This window comes from Vidua macroura, chromosome 3, assembly GCF_024509145.1.
Source record: "Vidua macroura isolate BioBank_ID:100142 chromosome 3, ASM2450914v1, whole genome shotgun sequence".
In the NCBI taxonomy this organism is placed as follows: domain Eukaryota; kingdom Metazoa; phylum Chordata; class Aves; order Passeriformes; family Viduidae; genus Vidua; species Vidua macroura.
In genome coordinates, this window is record NC_071573.1 from 52,012,304 (window position 1) to 52,034,582 (window position 22,279).

Genomic DNA, 22,279 nt, shown 5'->3' on the forward strand with positions numbered 1-22,279 from the left:
TGTTGCCTGTTGAGAAAGGCTTTGGAGTCAATCTTACAGTTTTCAAGTAACTGCTCTCAAACACATGGTTTCCTGTATAACTACTGTTATTTTAGCTTGTATTGATACAGCATCTTTCTGTCATTTCATGCAGAGGTCTACTCTTGGCTTAGGGGTGGAGCAAGTAATTTCAGTGATTTACTTCAAGATTTTAAATACTCCTCTTTTCTATTCCACTGTAGTAAAAGTTTACATGCTAAATTTAGGAAGCAGCAGCATTATATTGTTTGAGATACCTAGTGAATAATAAGAAGACTTTGATGCACTGAGGCCATTCCTGAAATAAATCCTCTCTCCTGGACAGACATCAGTGAGCTTAAGTGAATCATTCCATCTACTCAACTGAAGTGCTCATTCAAGAACCAACACTGTCAGCAGTCATTGTGTTTGTATTTTTGTTGTGGTGTGTTTTTATGTTCATGAAAGTTAGATTAAGATAGTTATTTTATTAATGTTAGTTAGGTTAAAATTGTATGTTCCTTGTATCCTCCCATTTCTTTCCCTCACAACTGGTTTGATCCAGTTGTTTACCCCAAAAGTTCCCGCCACTTGGCTCCCCCGTTAACTGTCAATCTCCTCACTCCTCCCTGCTCTTTCCTTGTTTGGTTCTGCCACTGAGCGTTTGTTAACACACCTCTAGTTGTCAATCCTGTAACCACTCCCAGTTTCTTACAGAAGTTTCTGTGTCAATCATCCCAGTTCAGCTTGTCTATTTGTTCTCTGATTTTGTACCCACCCCTGTCATACTGTCATTGGTTGTTATGATTTATGTAATCCCCTTATAGTTTACCCCCATTGGATGAGACAGGTTTACACCCTTTTCCGCCCCTCCCTATTTAAGTTGCTGTAACCCTTGATTTTACTGACACTTGTCATCTCTTCATCTCCTCCCAGCGTGTTTCGGCTATCTAAGCTGCGTGACCCACACCGCAGCACTCAGCACTGCCAGGGTGGCCAGAGCCATTCCCCTGGAGTGCCCACTCTTGTGGTGGCCACCCGGCCTTATATGAGCAGTGCTAGCCAGAGCATTCCATCTGCTCGTGGCCATGGCGAGTAGCCGCTGCAGTATTTGTAGTCTCTCTTGATCTGAGGCTGGTCTGGCATATTTGTTTTTACATTAAAAGAAATATTTATGTTTTGCTAAGTTACTTTTTCAACTCACTGAGAAAGTAAAAAAGAGAAAGTCTTGGGTTTTTTTCCTATTGTTGTCTTCTGGTTTGGTCTTTTTTGGTCATTATATGAAAAGTAAAGCTAAGAGCCCATATAATTAATATTTTTAAATGTGGCTATACATGCAAATTCATGGAAAGTTTTCCAGAGCATCATTATGCTTTTCATTTTGGCTAAATTACTTTCTCCCTTGAAACAACTGCTGACTTAAGACAGAGAAAGTGGTCAAGGAAGACAATGATTGGACCAAAACCTATGAAGATGCTTTGGATATGGAGTGCTGTTTTCCTCATTGATTGGCTTGTCTCAAAAAATAAGGCCATTCTTCTGACTGCCCCTGATATCCATACTCTCTGAATATTACTTATTCCCCTCAGCTTTCTATAACAGCATTGACTTGAACTTTAATTTCTCATTGTACCCTGCCATGTTCTAGAAACAGATATCTTACATTTTCTGTGGGGTTACAAAGTCCACAGGAATAAGGAATGTAGTAGATCCTCTACCACTTGAAATCTTTAAATAATTTGAAGACTTCTAGGACCAATTTTAGCCTGGGCTGATGTGGCTTTTTAGTCATAACCCTACAGCACACCTGTGCAATGGGTATAACACACCCATGGTGAGAAGTGATTCAGGGCAGGTCAATGGCACAGATACCTGATGGGGCTGGGCTAAGACAAGACACATCCACACACTCCTGTTTGAATCACAGCACCACAGTTTCCATCCAGCTTTGGAGACAGTAAGGAGAATTTGGCACTTTGAACAGGTACAAGTTACTGTTGTTAAAGCAAGGGGACAGGACACAGGCACATGCAGCAGGAATTGATGTCTCTACTAAATCAACATGTCAAACAAAAATGTGTTGTAAGACGAAAGTAAGACCTGGATTATGTAAGAAGCCTGTTAAAATGATCTCATCTAACAGTGAAATCTGCAATCATGGTGTCAATTCTAACGTTTTTTAGCTGGGGAGGATCTCAACAGAAAATACTGTGTATGCACATGTGATGCATAAGCCTGCCTGCACATAAGCACATATAATACAACAAAAATTAAAAAGAACATTATTATACAAAACAAGAACAGCATGGATTATCAACATATACTAGTAAAGTGAGACTATCTAGTTAATATATGCTGGAAAACAATGTAGATGGCCATTACCTAGCAAATGACATTGTAACTTTCCCCTAAATTTTTCAGGCTTGGCCCTAATGGTGTTACACACCTGTCTCTGGAGAAACCTGTAAGAACAAATATGTTTACCACGTGTTTACTGTAAACATTAAGTACTTTTGTAAAGCTAATTTCTCATGGGGTGAGAAGCTATTCAGATTCCATTCAGAATCAATGAACAGCTGAAAGGTAGAAGGAGACAAAGAGGTAAAGCTGGTATGAACTGATAGACTGAAAGAGGTTACTAATTACTAGTGCACTCTTAATACTATTTCTGTTTGGACCTTCTCTGCTGTTTAAAGCTGTCATTGAAGACATGGGAAAAGAGGTAATGAAGTTTGTGTGATCCTATTTTAAATTACACAGTAAAATACCTGATGGTACTGAAAAATGCAAAGTAGTGTACTGGGGGGAGAGTAATCCTAATTATCTGTAACAGAACAATTAATTACTACCACTTAGGAAATAGTTTTTGAAACCATTGTGCAAGCGCTTAGATATTTTCAAAAAGTCAAGTAAAATGTTGGGAATTTTTATTATTGGGAGTGAGAACAAAACAGAAAACATTCTTACATATTTTGTGTATACTATACCTACATGCTGAATAAAACTGACAGTTCTGCTACTTCAGTCCCAGAAACTAACACAGAATTGTTTGAAAAATTATAAAGAGAAACAAGAAGGATCAGCAACATGGAGACACATTCATCTAACATGAGATTAAATTAGGGACTGTGGTGGAGGAAGGAGAAGATAGAATAATTACTTGCTCCAGTAAGTGCCAGGAGCCAGGAGAAAAACCGATAGTTTTCATTGATTGCACTGTTTTCCAAATGCCTTCTCTTGGTCCCTGCTGGAGGCAAAGTGTCCATTTAAATTGATGGTTTGATCAGATGCAGTATGTCTACTGTGTTGCTCTCAAACAATGTTTTTTACATCGTGCATAATTCCTCTGTTTGGCTGCCTTCATGGGCATCTGGGGGGACAGTAACAATGAAGAGAGATGCCAAGAGAGGTCAAATCAGAATAGTCTGTTTTAAGGCAGAATCTCATGAGTTTTAGGGAGCACTCTTACACAGCTGAAATGCATAATGAATTATGAGTCTGATGATGACCTTCACCAGTTACATGAAATATGTATGAGCAATATTTCCATGTCTGTCCTGTGAGCTTGTAAAGGACAATTTTGCACTTTCATTTCTAAAGCAGCATAAATTTGTGGAAACAGAGTGATGGGAAATCACCATCTCCATAATTATCATGTTTCCTGCTCACTGCTGCTGCCCCTGTAATAACATAACCAGTCATTGAGTTCTGATGCTGCCCAGCTAATTTTTGTACTTTGGCAGCATCTGTTACCTTAAGTGTCATGGTAACAGATGGTTTTGACTTCTTATTAACCTATTTTAACATTATATGACTAGGAAGGGCCATGAAAGAAATAGTAACAAAAGTGTTTCAATAATCTCCTGATGCCTGGAGACAAATACTTGGGAATAACACTTCATTTTAAAAAGACAGAATAAAAACAAATATATTAGGCTTACTCAAAAAAAAAAGTGTTAAAAGAAAATAAGATGAGGAATTACAGAGTTTTCTTCATTTTTCTCAGATATATAGTTGATGTTTCTTATAAATTAGGGTCTATGAGTCAAAACTGAAAAGAATTTTTAACACAGATTTCATCATCAGCATAATAATAATGCTTTTAGTCTGAAAAGTCATAAACTATTACTTGATCAAACAAATTATCCATAATAACAATCAAATTATGCAAAGGCCTACATTATTTGTGCAAATGTAATGAGGTTTTTTGATGATTAAAAAATCTAGATTATGTGCAACTGAAAGCATGTAGTTAACAATAAAATCAGAAGATAAGCACTTTTATTCTATACTGCTAAATAACTGGAATCTTTGATATATTTGGTAACATACTAATCAGATTCACTTTTAAAAGCTTTATCTCAGATCTACCTTAAAAAACTACCCTTTTTTACTGTAGCATTTAGCATTTTGTCAGCCAATATAACAAAGACCTTAGAAAAGCAGTACACACATATGGCATCGTATGCACAGAGCATCAGTGCTCTTCAGATACTACGTTTTCCTGGCAATTTTCAATGTCTTTTGATTCAATTCAGTTTGATTTAAATTTCATTTCCTTAGCAATTTAGGAATGTGGCTCTTTTAATCTTGTTTTCCTTAATATCAAGGTTTGTTTTTCACAAAGAGCACCTCTTACTGATGTAAAATCATCATAATATCTAATCTGTTCCAGAAAATATCTTGATAGCATATGGAAACCAGAAAGCAGTATGGTTTTGGGTTTTTTTTTTTAACTATCAAAGATTCTGTAACAGATCAATACATAGTGATAATTCAATGGAAAAGTTAATCTTTTCATGAAAACACCATCCAAAATATTCCTTGCAAATCAATTTATCTAGCTGCAGGTTTGAGCCCTAGCAGAGCTTGCTGCAGTGGTTTGAGGTGCCATTAGCTATTTATTCCTACTCACACCTGGGACGGGAGAATGTAATAGGGGACTGGCCCCCACTGGCACAGCTCACAGTCTGAGAAAGAATCTCAGCCTCACCTTCAGAAACCAGTGCATGAAAACTGTGAGTTGCAAGGGCTGGAAATAGTTTCTTTTATCAACTCTGCTTTAGGGCAGTCATGCCTGGTGAGGAGGTGGGAGAGACAGCTGGCAACGGCAATGCCTTCAGCTGTGGCAGTGAGAATTTTTGGGAGAGCCTTGGTACGAACCTTGACTCTGGGGGCTGGCGGCAGCTTCATTGCTATGTAGGAGTTAATGCAGCTCTCAGCTTAAATGTCTGAGTCCTTGAGAGAGGACGTAAACGTTTCTATGAGGTGAAGAGAGACAAGAGTAGTAGTGAATGCTATGATACAAGACAGAAAAAATTAAGTTGCATTCTTTCTGCAGCGTAGGGTGCGATGATATGGGTGCTGAACGGAAACACAGATACACTGCATCACAACTTTATCGACGGTAAATGGTGTTAACTTAGCTCGTTCGTTTTCTTTGGAAGGAGAACTAGTTTTCTAGGAGAAAATAAATGCGGGAGGCCTAAGGAATGTGGCATGAAATCACCCGGGGAAGCCAGCGGAGATGGGACATACGGGGCATGGGACGGTGATGGAGAGTGACTGAAGCAAGACGGTAAATTATAGAAAGCTGACCCACAGGAAGAGGGGCAGCTGCTGAAGGGCTGGCCTTGGAAGGCGTTTTACCTGGCAAACTCAATAACGCCCGCGCCGCGGGAAGAATTTAACCACGGCACGGCACGGGGAGAGGGGTCCCGGCAGGGCAGGAGGGCAGCAGCATACCACTCCCGCACTATCCCGCCCGGGCAGAGCCAAGATGGCCAGGAGCGCCGCCCCGGGGCCGTAGGAGCTCAGCGCGGGAGGCGGCGCGGCCCCGGCGGGGGCAGAGCCACCTCCGCCCGCCCCTCGCCGGCCCCCGGCCCCGCCCGGCGCTGCCCCGCGGCTCCGCCGGCTCCGAGCGGCTACAGCAGCGGCAGCGGGTGAGTGCTGGCGGGCGGGAGCGGGTCGGGGACAGCGTTTCTCCGACAGCGTTCCTCCGACCGTACGTCCTTCCCTCCCTCCCTCCGGCCCAGGGAGCCGTCCTTCCCTCCCTCCGCGCCGGGGGCAGAAGCGCTGCCCGGGCAGCGGGTGCGGCTGCCGCTCGCCCGGGCGGGGCCCGCGTCCCGGTGCTCCCTGCGCGGGCGGCGGCGGGAGCCGGCGGGAGCCGGATGCCGGCGGGATGCGGGAAGGGAGCCGCGCTCTGCCTCCCAGCGCGGATGGGCGCAGGGGCCATCAGTGCCTGCAAGGGGACAGGTCGGCGCCGTGGGCTACAGATGCGTCTATGCGTGTGTGTGCTCGCAGCGTTCGGCGCTCTTTGCCAAATAAGGAGAAGTTTAATTTCCATACCACGTACTGCCTTGCGGCAGTGTATTGGCGTCAGGAGTACCAGAGTCTAATAGCTGGCGTGCACTTTTGATAGTTGGTGTGTTGAGCATCTACGGTATAAAGCAAATATTTAAGTTTTGAAATACCGAGCATCCCTACTCCTTGCTCAGCCACTCCTTGCTCTGATCTCAAAAGTCTTGCCTAATAATGTAGAATTTAACTTTTATTCTAAATAATGCTGTTTATATTGATGATGTACATGTATGAAAATAATTAGAAATCAACGTGAATTTAAACAGCTGAAAGTAAAAAAGAGCCTTTAAAGTGAGAAGAACGTCTTTAAAGAGAAGATAATTTATGCCGCTGTGATGACCAGTATCAAAACTGGCAGTCTGACAAATAAAAGGAGTGTAAGCTTTCTAAGAGATGGGTCATATTTTCCTTGCTGACTTGATCTGTTTAGTGCAGAGTCCAACAAAATCCGGAAGTTTGTGGAGTTCATCTAAGGCAGTGGCAGCTGTGCAGCCTTGCTGCCCTGCTGCCCTGCCCTTTGCAGCGGTGGTCCCACGGCAGCATGTCCTGTTTCAATGTCACCTGTCGGTCTGCAGCTGATATCCACTGCAGTGCTGCTGTTACTGTGCACTAGGGATGAACTTGTGGTTTGCCGGGGGTTTTGCCCAAAGCCCATGCTAATAATTAAGCTTGCTCAGTTTTGCATGTTAAAAAGGATCATTTTTTTGCATGTGAATTTTGGATCTAAAAATCGGACTCTGCTGCAAAGGCTTTTTTGCCTCTTGTGTAAATCATAAGGGGTCAGGAAGTAGAACTATGTCACCCTTACCTATTTTATCTCAATAAAAAAAGAAAGGAGGGGAAGCTTGTCTCTTAGGAAGAGTATGTGATGCATTCAAATGTCTATTTTTTAACTCCACTTTCATACTAGTGCAAAAATCTCAGTTTCTTGAAATACAGAGTGGGTCTCCGTGCTCACTGAGCCGTTTTTAGCAAGTGCTCAGCTCCAGAAGCTCTCAGTGGCTTTTGTTCCAGGCTGCATTGTTGGCACTCGTGGAAACTGCATTTGATGCTTTGCTTTATCTGCGATGCCCAGTTTCTTGTGCTTACCTCAATGCGAGTTTTTGCTTAAGGAGTTCAGAATCTAAAGGTTTCATTGTGTTGATGCTGCTTTGTATAGGGTAGGCCATAAAACACTGTTCAGGTGTCTGCAGTTGTTAACCTTGGGCACTTTGTAGCCAGGTAGTGTTGTGTGTGACTGTGGTGCTGCCAAATGCCGTGCCACATATGGCTAAACTCTTGTGAGGTGTTGGTACACATCGGTGCAAATTGCTGCGTTTCACGGCAGAGAGGTGCCCCAGATAGGTCTGGCAGTGTAGTAGATTCTCGGGATCATTTTGAATGGCAAAAATGTTGACTGCCTTATGTCACTTGCATAGTTTGGATCAGTTCTGCTTTCAGTAGCAGGTATGCAGGAGCTGCTGTCCTTTAAGACACCGTGTGTGTCTGTAACCAGCAATACGTGTCTGCAATATCTTCCCAGTATATGTAGAAAGCTATGGTGTGGTTTAAGAAACCAAATCTACCACATATCCCAGAGAGAAATTTAAAGGCAGATGTTCCATTTTAATTGAGGCCATTGATGGAAAGTTGCAAAGCCCCTGAAGACGTGTGATGTTAGTGAGTTGCTCTGATTGTGGGGCAGCTTAAGCTCATTCCTTAAAACAAACAACTCTCCTCTTCCTTGACCTTTCCACATCTGTCATATTTTGAGATTGGCTCCTTATGTTTGTGTATAGAATGTTACAAGATTGTAACTTCTCTTCCCTTCAAATGCAGACGTGCAGAGGCTCTTTATCTGTTCAAGACTAAAATCCTAGATTATCCTGTAAGACATGCATCTCCAGGCTACTGGGATTTATGAAGTGTTGTGACATTCCTAAAGAACTGAGAACATGCCAGAACGGTGCAAAGGATTTACAGAATTCCTAATAACTTTCTAATTTTTTTTTTCCTTTTAGACCACGATGAATGTGGAACATGAAATTAGCCTCTTAGTTGAGGAGATTCGGCGGCTGGGAACCAAAAGTAAGTATTGTAGTATCTCTGTATGGATGTGGTCACATTATAGGTGCGTGTATGTACATACATGCCACCATGCATGCATGTCATACAGATGTAGTCATGTTACATCAAACTAAGAACTTGGCAAATTCAAATAAGCAGGTAACCTGAAAACCTGCATATGCACTTCACGTTGGACTGTAAGGTACTGCCTGTGTTCCATCCTTTAAAGTAGTTCTGTTATAAAGTTAAGCATTTAAGCCTCTGTAGCAGAGAGGATGTAGGCCTGAAATCCTGCTCACTGAATCCTGAATCAGCTACAAGAGTCACCTTTTCTTTAGGCTTTCAATACTTGCTGCAGTCACCACAGATGAAAGTTGCACCTTCTCCTTCCACCTCCTTCCTTGTTAACTCTTTACTTCAGAATTCATGCATTTCAGTTCTGTTAATGATCTTATTGTTTGGAAGAAATTGGTCCGTATGCCTAAACTAATCCAGGAGTTATATATGTAGTTCCAAACTTCCTTAAATTTGCTTAGAGGGTATTATTTTCTCTTTAAGATTGGTTCTCATTGCTAAAACTCCTATTTCTTTACAAATATTTATGCAGTTTGTGGATGTGCTACCTGCTCCTATATGTCAGTTCTGGTGCCATTTGTTCAGTTCCACTTGTTTTTCAAAACCTGAATGCATATGTACATCTTGCATTTTCTATGACTGTATCTGCTTTTTAGGAATAACATACCTTTAACATATCTTTTTAAATGTTTGCTTTGTGTGAAAATTCACATTGCAGCCTTTTCAATGTGACCCTTAAAGATTAATGAGTGAAACAATTGTGAAAAAATATTTCAATGCATGGTTTAGATTTAGGTTGGAGGAGCAGGGTGTTGGACTTAATCCTTATAGGTCTCTCTCAATTTGAGATATTCTAGGATTTTAATTATTTAAAACTAATTTCCTTCAAACACTCTGAAGAGGTTCAATAGCCTCTGCTTGTCATAGGTTTCAGAAAGTCATCAATAAAAGTAAACGGAGCAGATACATGGTCCTCGATACAAATCTCTGGAAGGAAAGGCAAAGTTAGATTAGGCAGGAGTTCTGCCTACTGTTTATCATCAGCATTCATAATAGTATCCCAAATAAACTGGGAAACACAGTGGGATTTGCTTTCAATGTTCTCTGTGTCACCTTATCTTCCCAATAATCTTCTAACTTGAGGGAAATCTATATTGTGTCTTTTATTTAGATGCTGATGGACAAGTGAGTGTGAAATTTGGTGTGCTGTTTGCTGATGAGAAGTGTGCCAACCTCTTTGAAGCCCTGGTGGGAACTCTTAAGGCAGCAAAACGACGGAAGATTGTCACTTACCAAGGAGAGCTGCTTTTGCAAGGCGTTCATGACAACGTGGATATCATGCTGCTGCAGGACTGATGCAGTGTTTCAGCTATGTGTTCATGGAATTGCTTGAAACAGTTTGATCAATCAAACAATTGTTTGATTTGCCACATTCTCTTAATAAGGTTGATCATTCCAAGACATTTTGATGTATTTTCTATATCTTTATAGTCAAAAGAAAACTGTCCTTTTTTAGAAAACATTTTCTTTTGTAAGTCTTCCTAAAATGGTACTGTATGTGAGTAATGTAAAAGATGCCAGATCTTTTCTTCTTCTTTTTTTTTTTTTTTTTTTTTTTTTTTTGATCTCAGGTAATTCTCTCAAATGTCTGATGGTTATTTTCAAAATATGAAGAAGAGGACTGGTAATTTAATGTTTACAAATGAAAATGTGCCATGAAAGTATAAAATAAAAGCACATACTTAAATTTGTGTTATTCTTACTGCTTTGGTTTCTCTTTTTATTTGCAATCTGAAATGAAAGCAAACTGAATTACTGCAAGGAGCATATTTAGGCAACTGTTCAGAAAGCACAACAGTGAGATAGAAATAATTTTGCAACATGATTCAGTAGAAGAATGACTGGCCTTTGGATTGAATAGATTGTGCACAAAAAGCCATGAATGTTAAATGTACCTCATTCATCTGTGGCAGGGTCATATGCTTTTGTTTTCTTGTCCTCTAGACTTGTGAAGGAAGTGGGTGAAGGCTCCCTGACTGCTTTCATGCAGTGTTAACCGGAAGTTAGTACAGCAGCTTCAGGCTGTGATTCTTTTCCTCATAGAAGTCCTACTTTCTCTAAATGTCTCCAGGCAGAAGGTGGCAGAGGAAGGGAAGAAAAAAAGCCCTTTTGATTGTTTTCTAGCTTACTGCCAATTCTTTTTATCAGGTAGAAGTGTACCCTCCAGTAGGGAGAAAGAGTTGCTTCATGAGGAAAGCAGCCGTGAGTAAGCAAACTACTTACTGCTCTGTGCTTACACTCCACAGCTGCAGTTCTTAAAGTTGCAGGATAGGTGAATTTCCCTTAGCAGCCTTTTACAAGTGTAAAATGTTTGAAAAGTGTCTCCTCATTTACAGATCCAGCAAATGCATGCATTGTTATGGAATCTCTACAAAGCTGTGTAGTTCCAGCTGCTGCCCCTTTCGTCTTATTTTGCCCTGCTTTGCGCAACAGGAAAACAACTTAGATCCTGTGTGCAAACAGATCCTGTGGGCTGCCTCTGCTTGTGCTGGCCCCAGAAGCTGGAGAGCAGGGAAGTGATATGCAGAGAAACTTGAGCTGTCTGGGTCCAAGCCAGCTGGAGTGGAGGAGCAGAGCAGAGCCGGAACTCAGCACAGCTTACTGGCTCCAGTGCTCTGCCACTCTGGTGCAGCTTTTCTGCTTCCAGATCTGAGCTGGGAAGTGCCTGCACCCCTATGCTCCTCAGGTGGAAAGAAGGGGAACAGAGACCCATGCCTTCTTCCAGAGGGCTGAGACCAGACAGCTGCGAGTTGCCAGATAACTACAGCTGATTTTTTTCTGCTTCTATTTTGCTGCAAGAGACTGGGTTGTCTGCGTTCACAGAATAGCGTGAGTATGCTGACAGATACCAAGTGCTTTGTGGTTGTCTGAGATGCCAGTTTTGGTACAGAGGGTACCGACCTATCCCAGACAGGAAGTAGCTCTCTATGCAAGCTCATGACAGCTCTTTAAGAACTGAAGGGCTTAGCCTTGAAAATTTAGTAAAAACCAAAGTTTAGTTAAAACCAGTGCTGAGTTGGAGCCAAAACAGGACTATGAAGAGACCTTTATGTCTCTCTTACTTTAGATTTATCTTAACAATACTAATAAAAGTGCTCAGGGCTTCTGGGAACACCATGTAGAAAGAGACAGAGAAACTTGGAATTAAAATAAATCTGTAACAGAGGAGAATGTGGCTTGTGTACTGCCTGAGGCAGTTGAGTTTCATTTTCTCTCTGATTCTGAAAGCAGGAGAGGAACAACAGGAACAAGGATGTATATCTAAGAATTTGCCTCCAGTGCAAAGTTTAATCCAGTATCTACTGGCCTCAGAATTGTGTAGGGTTTTCACTTCAGGTTATATACAAGCACTGTTGACTTTGTAATTTATTTTTTTCCCCAGAGAAAATCAAATACTAACATTTCTTCCCATGCATGGGACAACACATCTGTTAAGGAAATAATTTCCACAGCAAATGGCCTGGACATGAGACGTAGTTCCTGAAGCACTTGATACAATAATAGAAAGCTGGGGGGAAGAATTAGCTATTTCTATAAACAGTACAAATCAGTATAAGTCAGCACTCCTCTGCGATGTGTTTGTGATCTTGCCAGCTATGCGTCTGAAGGAAGTTTGCAGGTCAGCCAGGAGCACCAGTCATTCCAAAACAGAAAGTAATTCTGGGGAAGTAGGAAGAATCAGAGATTTTTGAGAACAGCATAAGAGCTATCAGTAGCTGTCACCTGCCTGCGATAATGCTGGGAAATCAGCGGAAGTGTAGCTTGGCTAATTTAGTCTCCATCTTCATAAGATCTGAGAGCATGGTGGAAACTTGAAGAGAGGTTGGATGAGCTTCAGGCAAAGCTAACTGACACAATTTAAGATGTCACTTGTGCATGTCTTCAGCTGGGACTGTTAGAGTAGCTGATGGAGTGTGTGCACTCACACTCACTCAGCTGTTTCCATACAAAGTCCAGTGACTGGAGATAAATATGCTTTTCAAAGGAGTTTTAACTAAGCTGTGAAGGTGCTGAGGTGCAGATCTGTGTAACATCTTGTGGGGGGTGGTGACATTTTAAACTTTGCAGCTATTTCTCTTGTGAGCATAGTTTTTTTAGTTCTGTTTGTTTTGTTAGGAGCATGAGCAAAGCAAGGATTGAAATATATGCAACACTATATTTTATGTGCCTCTCTTATTGGAATGAATTTTGAAAATGCATGTTGTGTTTTGCTTGTTTCTTATGTTCCCTCCAAAGCTTTGCTGGAGGTATTCTTTCTGCTCCAAGGATTTCACTTGATGACAGCAATGCCACTTTCACCATTCATTCCTGTGTAAATCTTTGCCACAAAAAAAAAAAAAAAAAAAAAAAAACCAACAAAAAAACCCAAAAAAACCCGATCAAACAAAAAAAAACACAAACAAAAAAACAAACAAAAAAACCCAAAAAAAACCCCCAAAAAAACCCACAAAAAAAACACTTGAAGGAAAGAACAAGAAGAAGATAAGCAGGAAGATTTTGCATACTGAAAACTTATTTTACTGGCACTGATACTTAGTGGTTTTATTTTAAATTAGTTGAATGTTTTATAAATAGGCTGAGATTCTCCTCTATTCTGACAGCACAAAATATTAAGCATGTTTAAACAGTTGCAGAGCCTTTGCTAAGATGACACCACATGATTGTCACAGGACTGGCCTTATGGCTCAATACCAAAACACTAAAGCTTAATGATATCTTTGTATATCTCCACTTAGTATATAAAACAGTCCTAAAAGTTTGTTCCACAGTCTACAACATAAGTTATGTTCAAAATTACTTGAAAATCTTTTGTCTGATAACATGATAGGAATCATGCTTTCAAGGACTTAAAAAAAGCACAACGTGTTTCTTTTGGAAACTGGCAAAGTCATAATTTTGCAGAATTCATGTGATCTGCCTTTTCTATCAGCAGCAAAACCCATACCAGTTTAGATCTCCTAATGATTTGATTTTCAATGCAAGATATCTTCAGCATTTTGATCTGAAATGACATTCTCAAAGAAAGTCAAGAGCAAGTAGAAGAGTTGCTCCAGTGCAACAATTTCCAGGATTCTGTATGGTCAGTATTTCCAGGTACTTCTGGTTTAAAAATAAGTCAAATGGATTATTTGACGATAAGTGCTTGACAGTGTTTCTGGAAAGCAGTGTTTTTAACATCTAGTTACATAAACTGACTAATGTGAAATTATTCTAATAAACTTTTCCTGAGGGTGGTGGTTCAGTTTAGTTCTGCCACTCTGAGTACAGCTTTAGCCACAAATGCACTGCAGTGCGTATTTAAGCAGCCAAAACCAGTCTGCTTGCACACATTTTGAGTAATACACCAGAAGCAGCATTAGCTGCTGGTGTAGCCTAGATGTCATTGCAGGTTATGCTTATCTCTGCCAGAGCACCTGAGTGACTCAAATATCAGCCTGGTAACCTAGAGAGTGAGTTGTTCGACCTACAAATGCTCTGCTGAGTCTTGTCAGATCAGATCCAGATCAAAACTCCTTTCAGAGAAATGCTTAGAGTCAGACCTGAGCATTTTCCAGTACAGCATTTTCACAAATATAGAGCATTATGTCCATGACCTTGTTCCTTTTTGGACCTTCTTCCTGCAAAACCACTGAAAGCTGAATGACACTAAGGGTTTTGCTGCCACCTTGCCATGCTTAAAGCTCTTCTCCAGAGAGGACAATGGTATGTTCCGTGTACTTGTATATGCATATTATGCATACTTATTGGTACAAGAGGTACTCAAAACCTGACTATTTTTTTCCCAGTGGGGAAACACACAGTAAAATGACAATTATATTTGAATGGGAATATAGTGATCTGCATTTCCTGGTCTTTGCTAAGTCTGCTAAATGCCACAGAAGATCATGTTAGTAAACTTGATAGTCTGTATCTTGCAGAATTAGGTCTTTTGCAAAGTTTTGGTAATAGAAGACATATTACTGCCAGGTCTTTATTAGTCAAGAGGCCTTGGTCCATCTCTGCAGCTCATGTTCTAAAAAGCTTCCTTTATAAAATTCTATTTTGGAGCACAGTATGATTTTCTTGGAAATCTGCTTTCAGTTTTCTTAGGGGAAAAAAAACAAAGTTGACAGTTGCTGAAGACACTCACCATGATTCATCAAGACTTCAGCACCCTGAAGCAGTTCACACAGAAGTCAAGATACAAACACAGAAATAACTTGTGTTGCAGGTAATTTCAGTGGCATGGGAATATTTAAATTCAAGTATGTGACATCTGCACGATACTCTGGTAGCTCCAAGTCCACAGATACCTAAGGTTTCACTGGAAAACTTTGCTGGAAACCTAAAATCATGCAAACTTTCCTATACCCGGAGACATTGCCACCTTGTCTCCACTGAACACCAATGTGCCTAAAGTCAACCAAGGATGTGTGCTGGGAAGCAGGGACACTGAGTAGTCCTTAGCTTTATACAGAAATGTCCATAACTTTCTCCTTAAGCACCCACTCAGACATCTTTCATTATCCCGACAAATTGGTTCTGGCCTGAAGGGGGTGGGAGCATCAGCAGTGGATGGGTACAAGTTGCTGCCAGGCCCCTGCATGGCATGTGGTGTGCCAAAAAACATCAGCAGGAGAAGAGAAATTGTTGTGTGAATAGCTGTGCCTCAGGCTCCTTGGGAAGCTGGTCTGTGCTTCTGTGTCAAGCAACACTGAGGTTGAACGGTTTGCTCAGCACCAAGAGTGAGATTCCCTAACCTGTGTCTTTATGTCTGGAAAACAAGGCCTCTCTGTGTGCTCACATTTGCATTGTGTTCCACTCAAGCATGTCCAGCCAGCTGGCCCCATAGCAGGAAACTGCTGTAGTGGGACTTCTCAGAGTTGTTTTCTTCTCTATGAACACTTTTGGCAGTTTATAGAGTCATAGAATGTTTCAAGTTGGAAGGCACCCATTAGCTTGTAGCACACATTGCTTGGTTCCCTTTCAAACACCTTGCATAGTGAGAAAAAGAGCTCCCAGTCATGCCTGGGACCCCATTCATAGATGTGCACCCTAGTATGGGTGTTGACAGCTTTGTTGACATTACTGAACGCATCTCTTAAAAGTATAAGAATATGTGGCACAGAGAATGAAGGGTTAAAACATGGCAACACCACAGTCCCACTGCCTTTGCTAAGTTTAGGCCTGTACAGGATGTGCTTCCCCTACATTTTGAAAGCAGCCAAAGACAGCAGGATTTGCATTTGGATGTAAAAGTCCAACCTTCCTCTCTGCGGTCTGCAGCCCGCGCGCCAGCAGGATGTTGTGGTGGGTGACAGCCAGGGGTGAAACCCTTCTGCAGAAAAGAAAACAAAACCAGTTCATGTCCGCAGAAGCAAGAGGGAGTAAATGGTACAAACACAGCAGACTAAAAGATACTGCGAATTTTTGCTTTATGGCAATCCAGACTACTCGTGAGCGTGCAAGCACTTATTTTAAATTGCTATGTTTTGAACAAAAAAAGAAACACCACTAAAGCTGTCTAGAAAACTCCTGACTTGAGCTGTTCCTTGCAAGTTGAATGTGTTGCTGTCAAGTCTCATGACAGTCTCCTTTAAATTTAAGAAACAAAACTAATCATCTTTGCATTGTTAGTTACAGACAATGTCAATAATCTTGGCCAGTTAATGATGTCTTTAGGGTAAAATGCAGACAGTTGGCATTTTATCCATTTATAATAATTTTTAAAATGGCAGTGCCATCCCTTCTCTCCCTCTCTGCCTCTCCCACACACACTCAGCATTTTATGAGTCAGGCTGCAAGAATATGAAGAGGCTGATGCAAAAATTAGAATTTGGAAAGTTCTTTTTTAAAGAATGCTTGAGGTGCTTTTTCTTTGCTGTCCTTACTTTTCATATTTCCAAGCTGCTGTCTGCATTACAAGAGTAATGTTTTCATTAAATCTAAAATCTTGAGGATATTGTATGGCTAAGGTGAGGCCACAAAAGAAATACATTTTCTTTGCATCAAATTTCTAAGAATGCTTCTGTATCTTACAGAATCTTTATTTTTGCAAGCATCTAGAAGCCAGTGGGGCAGTTCACATGAGATCAAACCATGTATTAGGCTGTGGATATAGAAGCAAAGAAGCAATAAGTGTGAAAATCTTGAGTTTTATTACTGCACTTACTATCTAAGCACATTTCCATCCTCAGCACAGATAGTGTGTGAGCCACCTATGCATTACATCATGATCCTGTGGCTTCACAACCACAGTAGTTAGGGCTACCATACCACTAAACCAGATGGTATCGAGGCCACAGCTTGGACATAAAATCATACTCTAGACACATCTGTCTCATGAGAATGGTTTATATTACTAGCTTAGCCCATTACCATTACTGCTTAAAAAAATCTACCTGGCATGAGCTGTGTTTCAGGTTTAAAGGTTCACTGGGGTGGTACAGCTGTGAAGGCTGCTGGGTGATCTGGTCACCTGGTTGCTGGAAGGCAGCAAGCCTGGGGGAGAAGTTCAGGATGAAACTTCTGAGAAAATCTGAGGTTCTACTGGGTGCTCTGCCCAGGCCTGCCCATAGTTGTGAGAAGAGGCTCTGCTCCAGAGACACTGTTGTCTCTACCATGGATACAGCCATGCAGTTCCTCCTCACCCGGAGCTCCACAGTCTGAGGGGTGAGCATGATACTTCCACCTCCCAACCCTAAGGTGTGCCTTTTGGGGTGACTATCCAATAGGGTGACTATCTCTGCCCTTTTTGGAGAAAGTAAAGTGTGAGTTTGTGCCTCTATAACACCAGCAGTCCATTTCACAGGTACCTATTCTCTTTTGTTTTAATATCTCTAGGGTATGCCCAAACAACATATCCTGTTATACTACCAAATATCTCCATTTTTGCATAATGGGTAGACACAACCTTTTGAATTCTTAGCCCAAAGACCCCAGAAGATGTTCTCATTAAGGCATCTGTTCGCAGAACCTATCCCTATGGCTTTTCTGGTAGCACCAGGGCTTTTCGGTGGAAAATCTCCAGAGTAAGTATTGTTTGAATTTGTCCAGTTATGCACCACAAAGCCAGTCCTGACTAGAACATCTGTTTTACTGATGTAATGGTGCAAATGACAGTATCATCTAGACTTTCATTTAGTTGCTTTCCAAATATTTTTCTTGTCAGACATTTTTTCCACTATTACAGCAAAAAGATTTAAAAAAATCCATGTAAGACATTGTTTTGCACTGGGTTGATAGTAAGATATGAGAGAGATGGAGAGAAATACAGTGCAGGGTACTTTCTGGATTTCAGAAAGAATGGCTGACAACAAGTAGATTAATAAAATAGCCATTTGAATAAGAGAATAAAGAGAGAAAGATGGTAAGTAATTCTTAAGTCCCCACAGCATCAGACAGGCCCCATATGTATTTTCTCAGGGCAGAATCTTCTAAGGAAAGGTTCTTCCTTTATGATCCTTTGAGCTAGTAAATAATTTCCTTATAAAAAACCCAATTCTTTTCCTGAAGGATGATTTCATGAGAGCTTCTCACAGCACTTTCAGATGAGGCCAAGGCCAAATGGGATGATATAATTGCCGGTACCAAGGGCAAGCTGTTGACAGGCTCCTCTCTGAATAATGGGGTGGCCAAGTTTGTCCCATGGTTGAGGGGTCAATCTGTGCAGCACAGCTGAGGCTGAAGGCCATGATGGATATGCAATGTGGCACAGCACAGGCCTGGGACTGCTCAGGTTTGCTGTGGAGGGTGATTGATTCCTTGATGCACAGCCTCCTTCTGGTCAGAATCACTTCATAGATGAATTTTAGTTGATTCCTTCTAACACTCCTCTTTGGCTCACTTCTGAAATGAAGTCATTTAATGTACCAGTGAAAATGGGAAGAAAAATTGGGGAAGTACATTCTGATGTTGTTTTCAAGCAGAGTAACTGGTCTTCTTGAGAGCTTGAGTGATTCATGTGTTGGAGTGGACATTAAAAATTGTCCCAATGGGAATTTTGCCAAATACACATTTCTATAATGTAAGAACTACAACGTATCACATAAAGTTAGGATATCAAAACATACCTAATCCTGCTTGATGTCATGTGTTGTTTCTGGGCCTTCCTCTTGCAAAATGTTGATCTTTTCTGATTTCCAGAGCTGCCAGGTACTCTAATATTGGCCCATTTTTTACTGACCCAGACTCTTCTTTTCCACCCTGTCATGTCTAAACGGTCAATTCACCACCCATGGACCAGACTGAGGGAGCTGTGGTTACAGTCAGGGAGGAAGTGTGCAGCAGTGTCAGGGTTTCATTTTGTAATATTCACTTGCTTTTTTCCAAAAGACATGCTCTCTCCTTTAGTCTCCTGACTTTATTTTTCACAGAAATGTCATTTCCTGCATGGTGGAACAAGTGAAGCAAGGAGCCTCATTAATTCCCAAACTTGCTTTTTCTTATCACTGTTCTCCCTGTATGACAAGATCCCTGTAGAATAAAAAGGAATAACATTTAATTATGGGTTATCTTCCATTGTACATACACTAGGATCCAAATTAAGGCTCTATGGAAGATGCCTTTTATAATTCTAGAGTGTTTAACGGCATTCTAAAGCATATCATGGAAGTGCTGTATGATGCATCTATATATTCATTGATAAGCATTATCTCCATGTTGATAAGCATTTCTACATACAAATCCTTCACTAGGAAGATGGAAAACAGGGTCTCACTCTGGATCTGTGTATGAGTTGTTGGTAGCACACTCTCTTCCACCCCTTCACAAAGGCTTGTGCTCCATTATTTTGGCAGGATACTGATGGGGCAAATGCAGATGGCCAAAGGATTTTAGCAACCTGAAAAATGCTTGTCATCCAAGCTTGAATGGAGTTCCATGGGAGGCAAGGCAGCGCCCATGTCACCACTCCCTGCTCCAGACTTGCAAAGGCCTGCCACGAGGCAGAGGTAGCAACTGAGCTCCTACAGAAAAGGTCAGATATCTTTTGCAGTAGCAAAAACTAATCAAGCTAAATATGTAGCTTCTCACAAGTTGCACATACAAATTCAGTTTGCTCTCTTGTTTTTCTTACTGTTAAACTAAGTCATGGCAAAAGGCAGGGAAATTTCTTCAGAAGAATGATTTTGGTGTGCTTAAAATTTGGTAAACTTAGAAATGTGTTTTATTCCTTTTTTTTTTCCTTTTCCAGTGGCTTTTAGAAGCAAGTGTAATCTTTAAACACACCCTATCTGATCCTGTGCCATTAATGACATCTTACTGAGCATCACCAATCAACAGCGGTTTGTTGCTAAATCCTTTTTTAGAGATTTCCTTTCTTAGCATTTCATATTAGCACAGTACAAGATCTCAGAGAGTGCAAGACTTTTATAAATAATACATAAACTGGATGCAAAATTTGTTTCCCCTCCAGTCCTCAAGACTGCCTATGAGCAAGGTTAGAGGATGAGATGGTAAAGACTATAGTTGTCCTACACTCTGGCTGATGTTGCTTACAGGAATGAAGCTGCTGTGCTCCCACTTTTTTCCACTTCCATTTTATGTAACTTACACAATTTTGTAAGTGCCCTTGATCTTTCCATCTTTTTTTGCCTCCTTATTACAGCAGGGCAGTCTTGTGAAAGCAAGAATGTTGTCTCTCCAGCTTCTTTCTCCTTGCAGAACAAAGCATTCCTCCATTGTGGCTTTGCATTTTACACAGATGGCAAAATTACATACAATATTACTAGATCAAAAAGGTGTTTGAGATCAGTTTGCACAACAGCAGGTGATTACATCAAATGCAAACTGCTGTATGATTAAACCTAATATTTCTAAACATATGCTGAGCTAGAAAGGGTAAGTTTTTTGGAAGTTTTCCAGAAGAAATTATTTGATTTTGCAGCTTGTATTTTGATGTTTATTGAAAATGTCTCAATCAGAATTGTAAGATTGGGTTCAATATATTCAAAGTGGTTTGAATCTTTCAAGATCATGTCTTTTTTTTTCATTTCCAAACCCAATGGCTTCAAATCATCACATTCCACCACAGCTGAAGTGAATTATATATCTTAGCAGTGCTGCAAACTGCAGTCTTCTATCCTGGAACTCTCTCCACAAAGTATTAATGTTCCCCAATGATTTCAAATCACTTCACACACTATAAAAAGGGCTAGGTGATTAACACTCTTAAAAACTCCTTATGCTTGGCAGAGATTTACATTTATATCCTAGTCATGTTGAAAACCAGGTTGATACTAACCAAAAGATGTATTATTTTGTACCTTTGAATGTAAGGTATTTCCTAAGCTTTTTGCTCTGCTAGTCAGCTAAATGTGGCAGAGTCTGTAAAATTACACTCTGCCTCTCAACTTCACCAAGTTCTCATAAAAAAAGCTGAGAAAACTGGTGGGAATTTTTTGGCATAAAATGCAAACTCTGCCACTATTAAATTATATTTCCCTAAGCTAAATACTGTTTATCACTACCCTTTCTTCTCTCCTTTTTCTTCTCCATGAGCTGTAGAGAATCTCCTGTTCAGCATGGGATATTGTTTACATGGACAAGGGGACGGCTCTGAGACCATACAAAGCAGATCCAAAGCTGCATTCAAGGATTAGAGTAAATCCACTGTATTTCTCCCTCCTCCTCCCTTCCTATGATCTGGTAAAATGAGGAGACACAGAATAAGTGCATGTGAGGTGGGATCAGTGGGTGTTGACGTGTTGGCTAGAAGCAGATAGACCTTCCAGATTTGTTGCAAATGGATACAAAAGTATTTGCACAGGTGGAGTAAGAACAGTCCACTGTGGCAATTCTCCTGTTTCGGTGGTTTTTTTTTTGTTTTTGTTTTTTTTGTTTTTTTTTTTTTTTTTTTTTTGTTTTTTTTTTTTTTTTGTTTTTTTGTTTTGTTTTTTTTGTTTTTTTGTTTTGTTTTTTTTTTTTTTTTCTAATGCAGAACAAGTTATCCTTTCCCTTTCTGGAAAGGAAAGGGCATAGCTTATTGCCTTTCCTAACTAGCTTTGAGCACATACAAAATCTCCTCTATTCTTGTGCACATAAATACAACCTTCACTCGTGCTGGTTCTGTCTTGGAGATGAACTCCTCCAGTTGGTTTGAATTATTTTCTCTTCCTTATATTCCTTTTGCTCTACTACACTTTTTGATGTTAGCTGTTGCTATTAGCCCTCCTGAATGGAAGTGCCAAAATCTGTGAGTTTGCCTTATCTCATCAGACTGGGGCTAAATTCAGTTGTCAGCATATTGCTGCCACTATGGTCAGTCCCATTCAAGGCTATAATGAAGAGCAGTATCAGCCACGTACAATACTTGTGCTGCAAAGTGCAAAGCTTCTTGATGAAAGGATTCCTTCCTGAGTATGTGGCTAGGGGATTTCAGGCTACCAACAACCCTGAGAGCAAACAAGCTAAACCACATAGTTCTTTTGCAGCACAGAGAATTACTGATGTGTTGGTAGGGAAAATCAAACATCAGCTCCCCCAGAGCACTAGGTTTGTCCAAGCATCTTATTTTCTCTGCTAAGTTTGAAGGTTTTCAAAATTTATTTATTTATTATATTGCCTTTCTTTATCCTGTAGGGAAATGAAAAGTCTGCAAACTGAACCATGCCTGCATATGTATATCAAGACAGGCAGTCTCATGGTCCTACAAGCAGAGAGTCTGTAGGATGAATTGAGCTATAAAAACAGGAGCAAGAAGTCTGTGTTGGTCTGCCTTTAAAAAAAATAGTCAGCTATAGGATCTGTGAAGATCTCACCG

General features: G+C 40.6%; 1 protein-coding gene across 1 annotated transcript; it reads left to right on the top strand.

The window, feature by feature from the left end:
• Positions 1-5,833: 5,833 nt before the first annotated feature.
• ABRACL (ABRA C-terminal like) lies at positions 5,834-10,229 on the top strand. Its single transcript, XM_053974712.1, has 3 exons — positions 5,834-5,939; positions 8,358-8,424; positions 9,650-10,229. The coding sequence occupies exons 2-3, from the start codon at positions 8,364-8,366 to the stop codon at positions 9,832-9,834; spliced, it is 246 nt and encodes an 81-aa protein (XP_053830687.1). The 5' UTR covers positions 5,834-5,939; positions 8,358-8,363; the 3' UTR covers positions 9,835-10,229.
• The last annotated feature ends 12,050 nt before the right edge of the window (positions 10,230-22,279 follow it).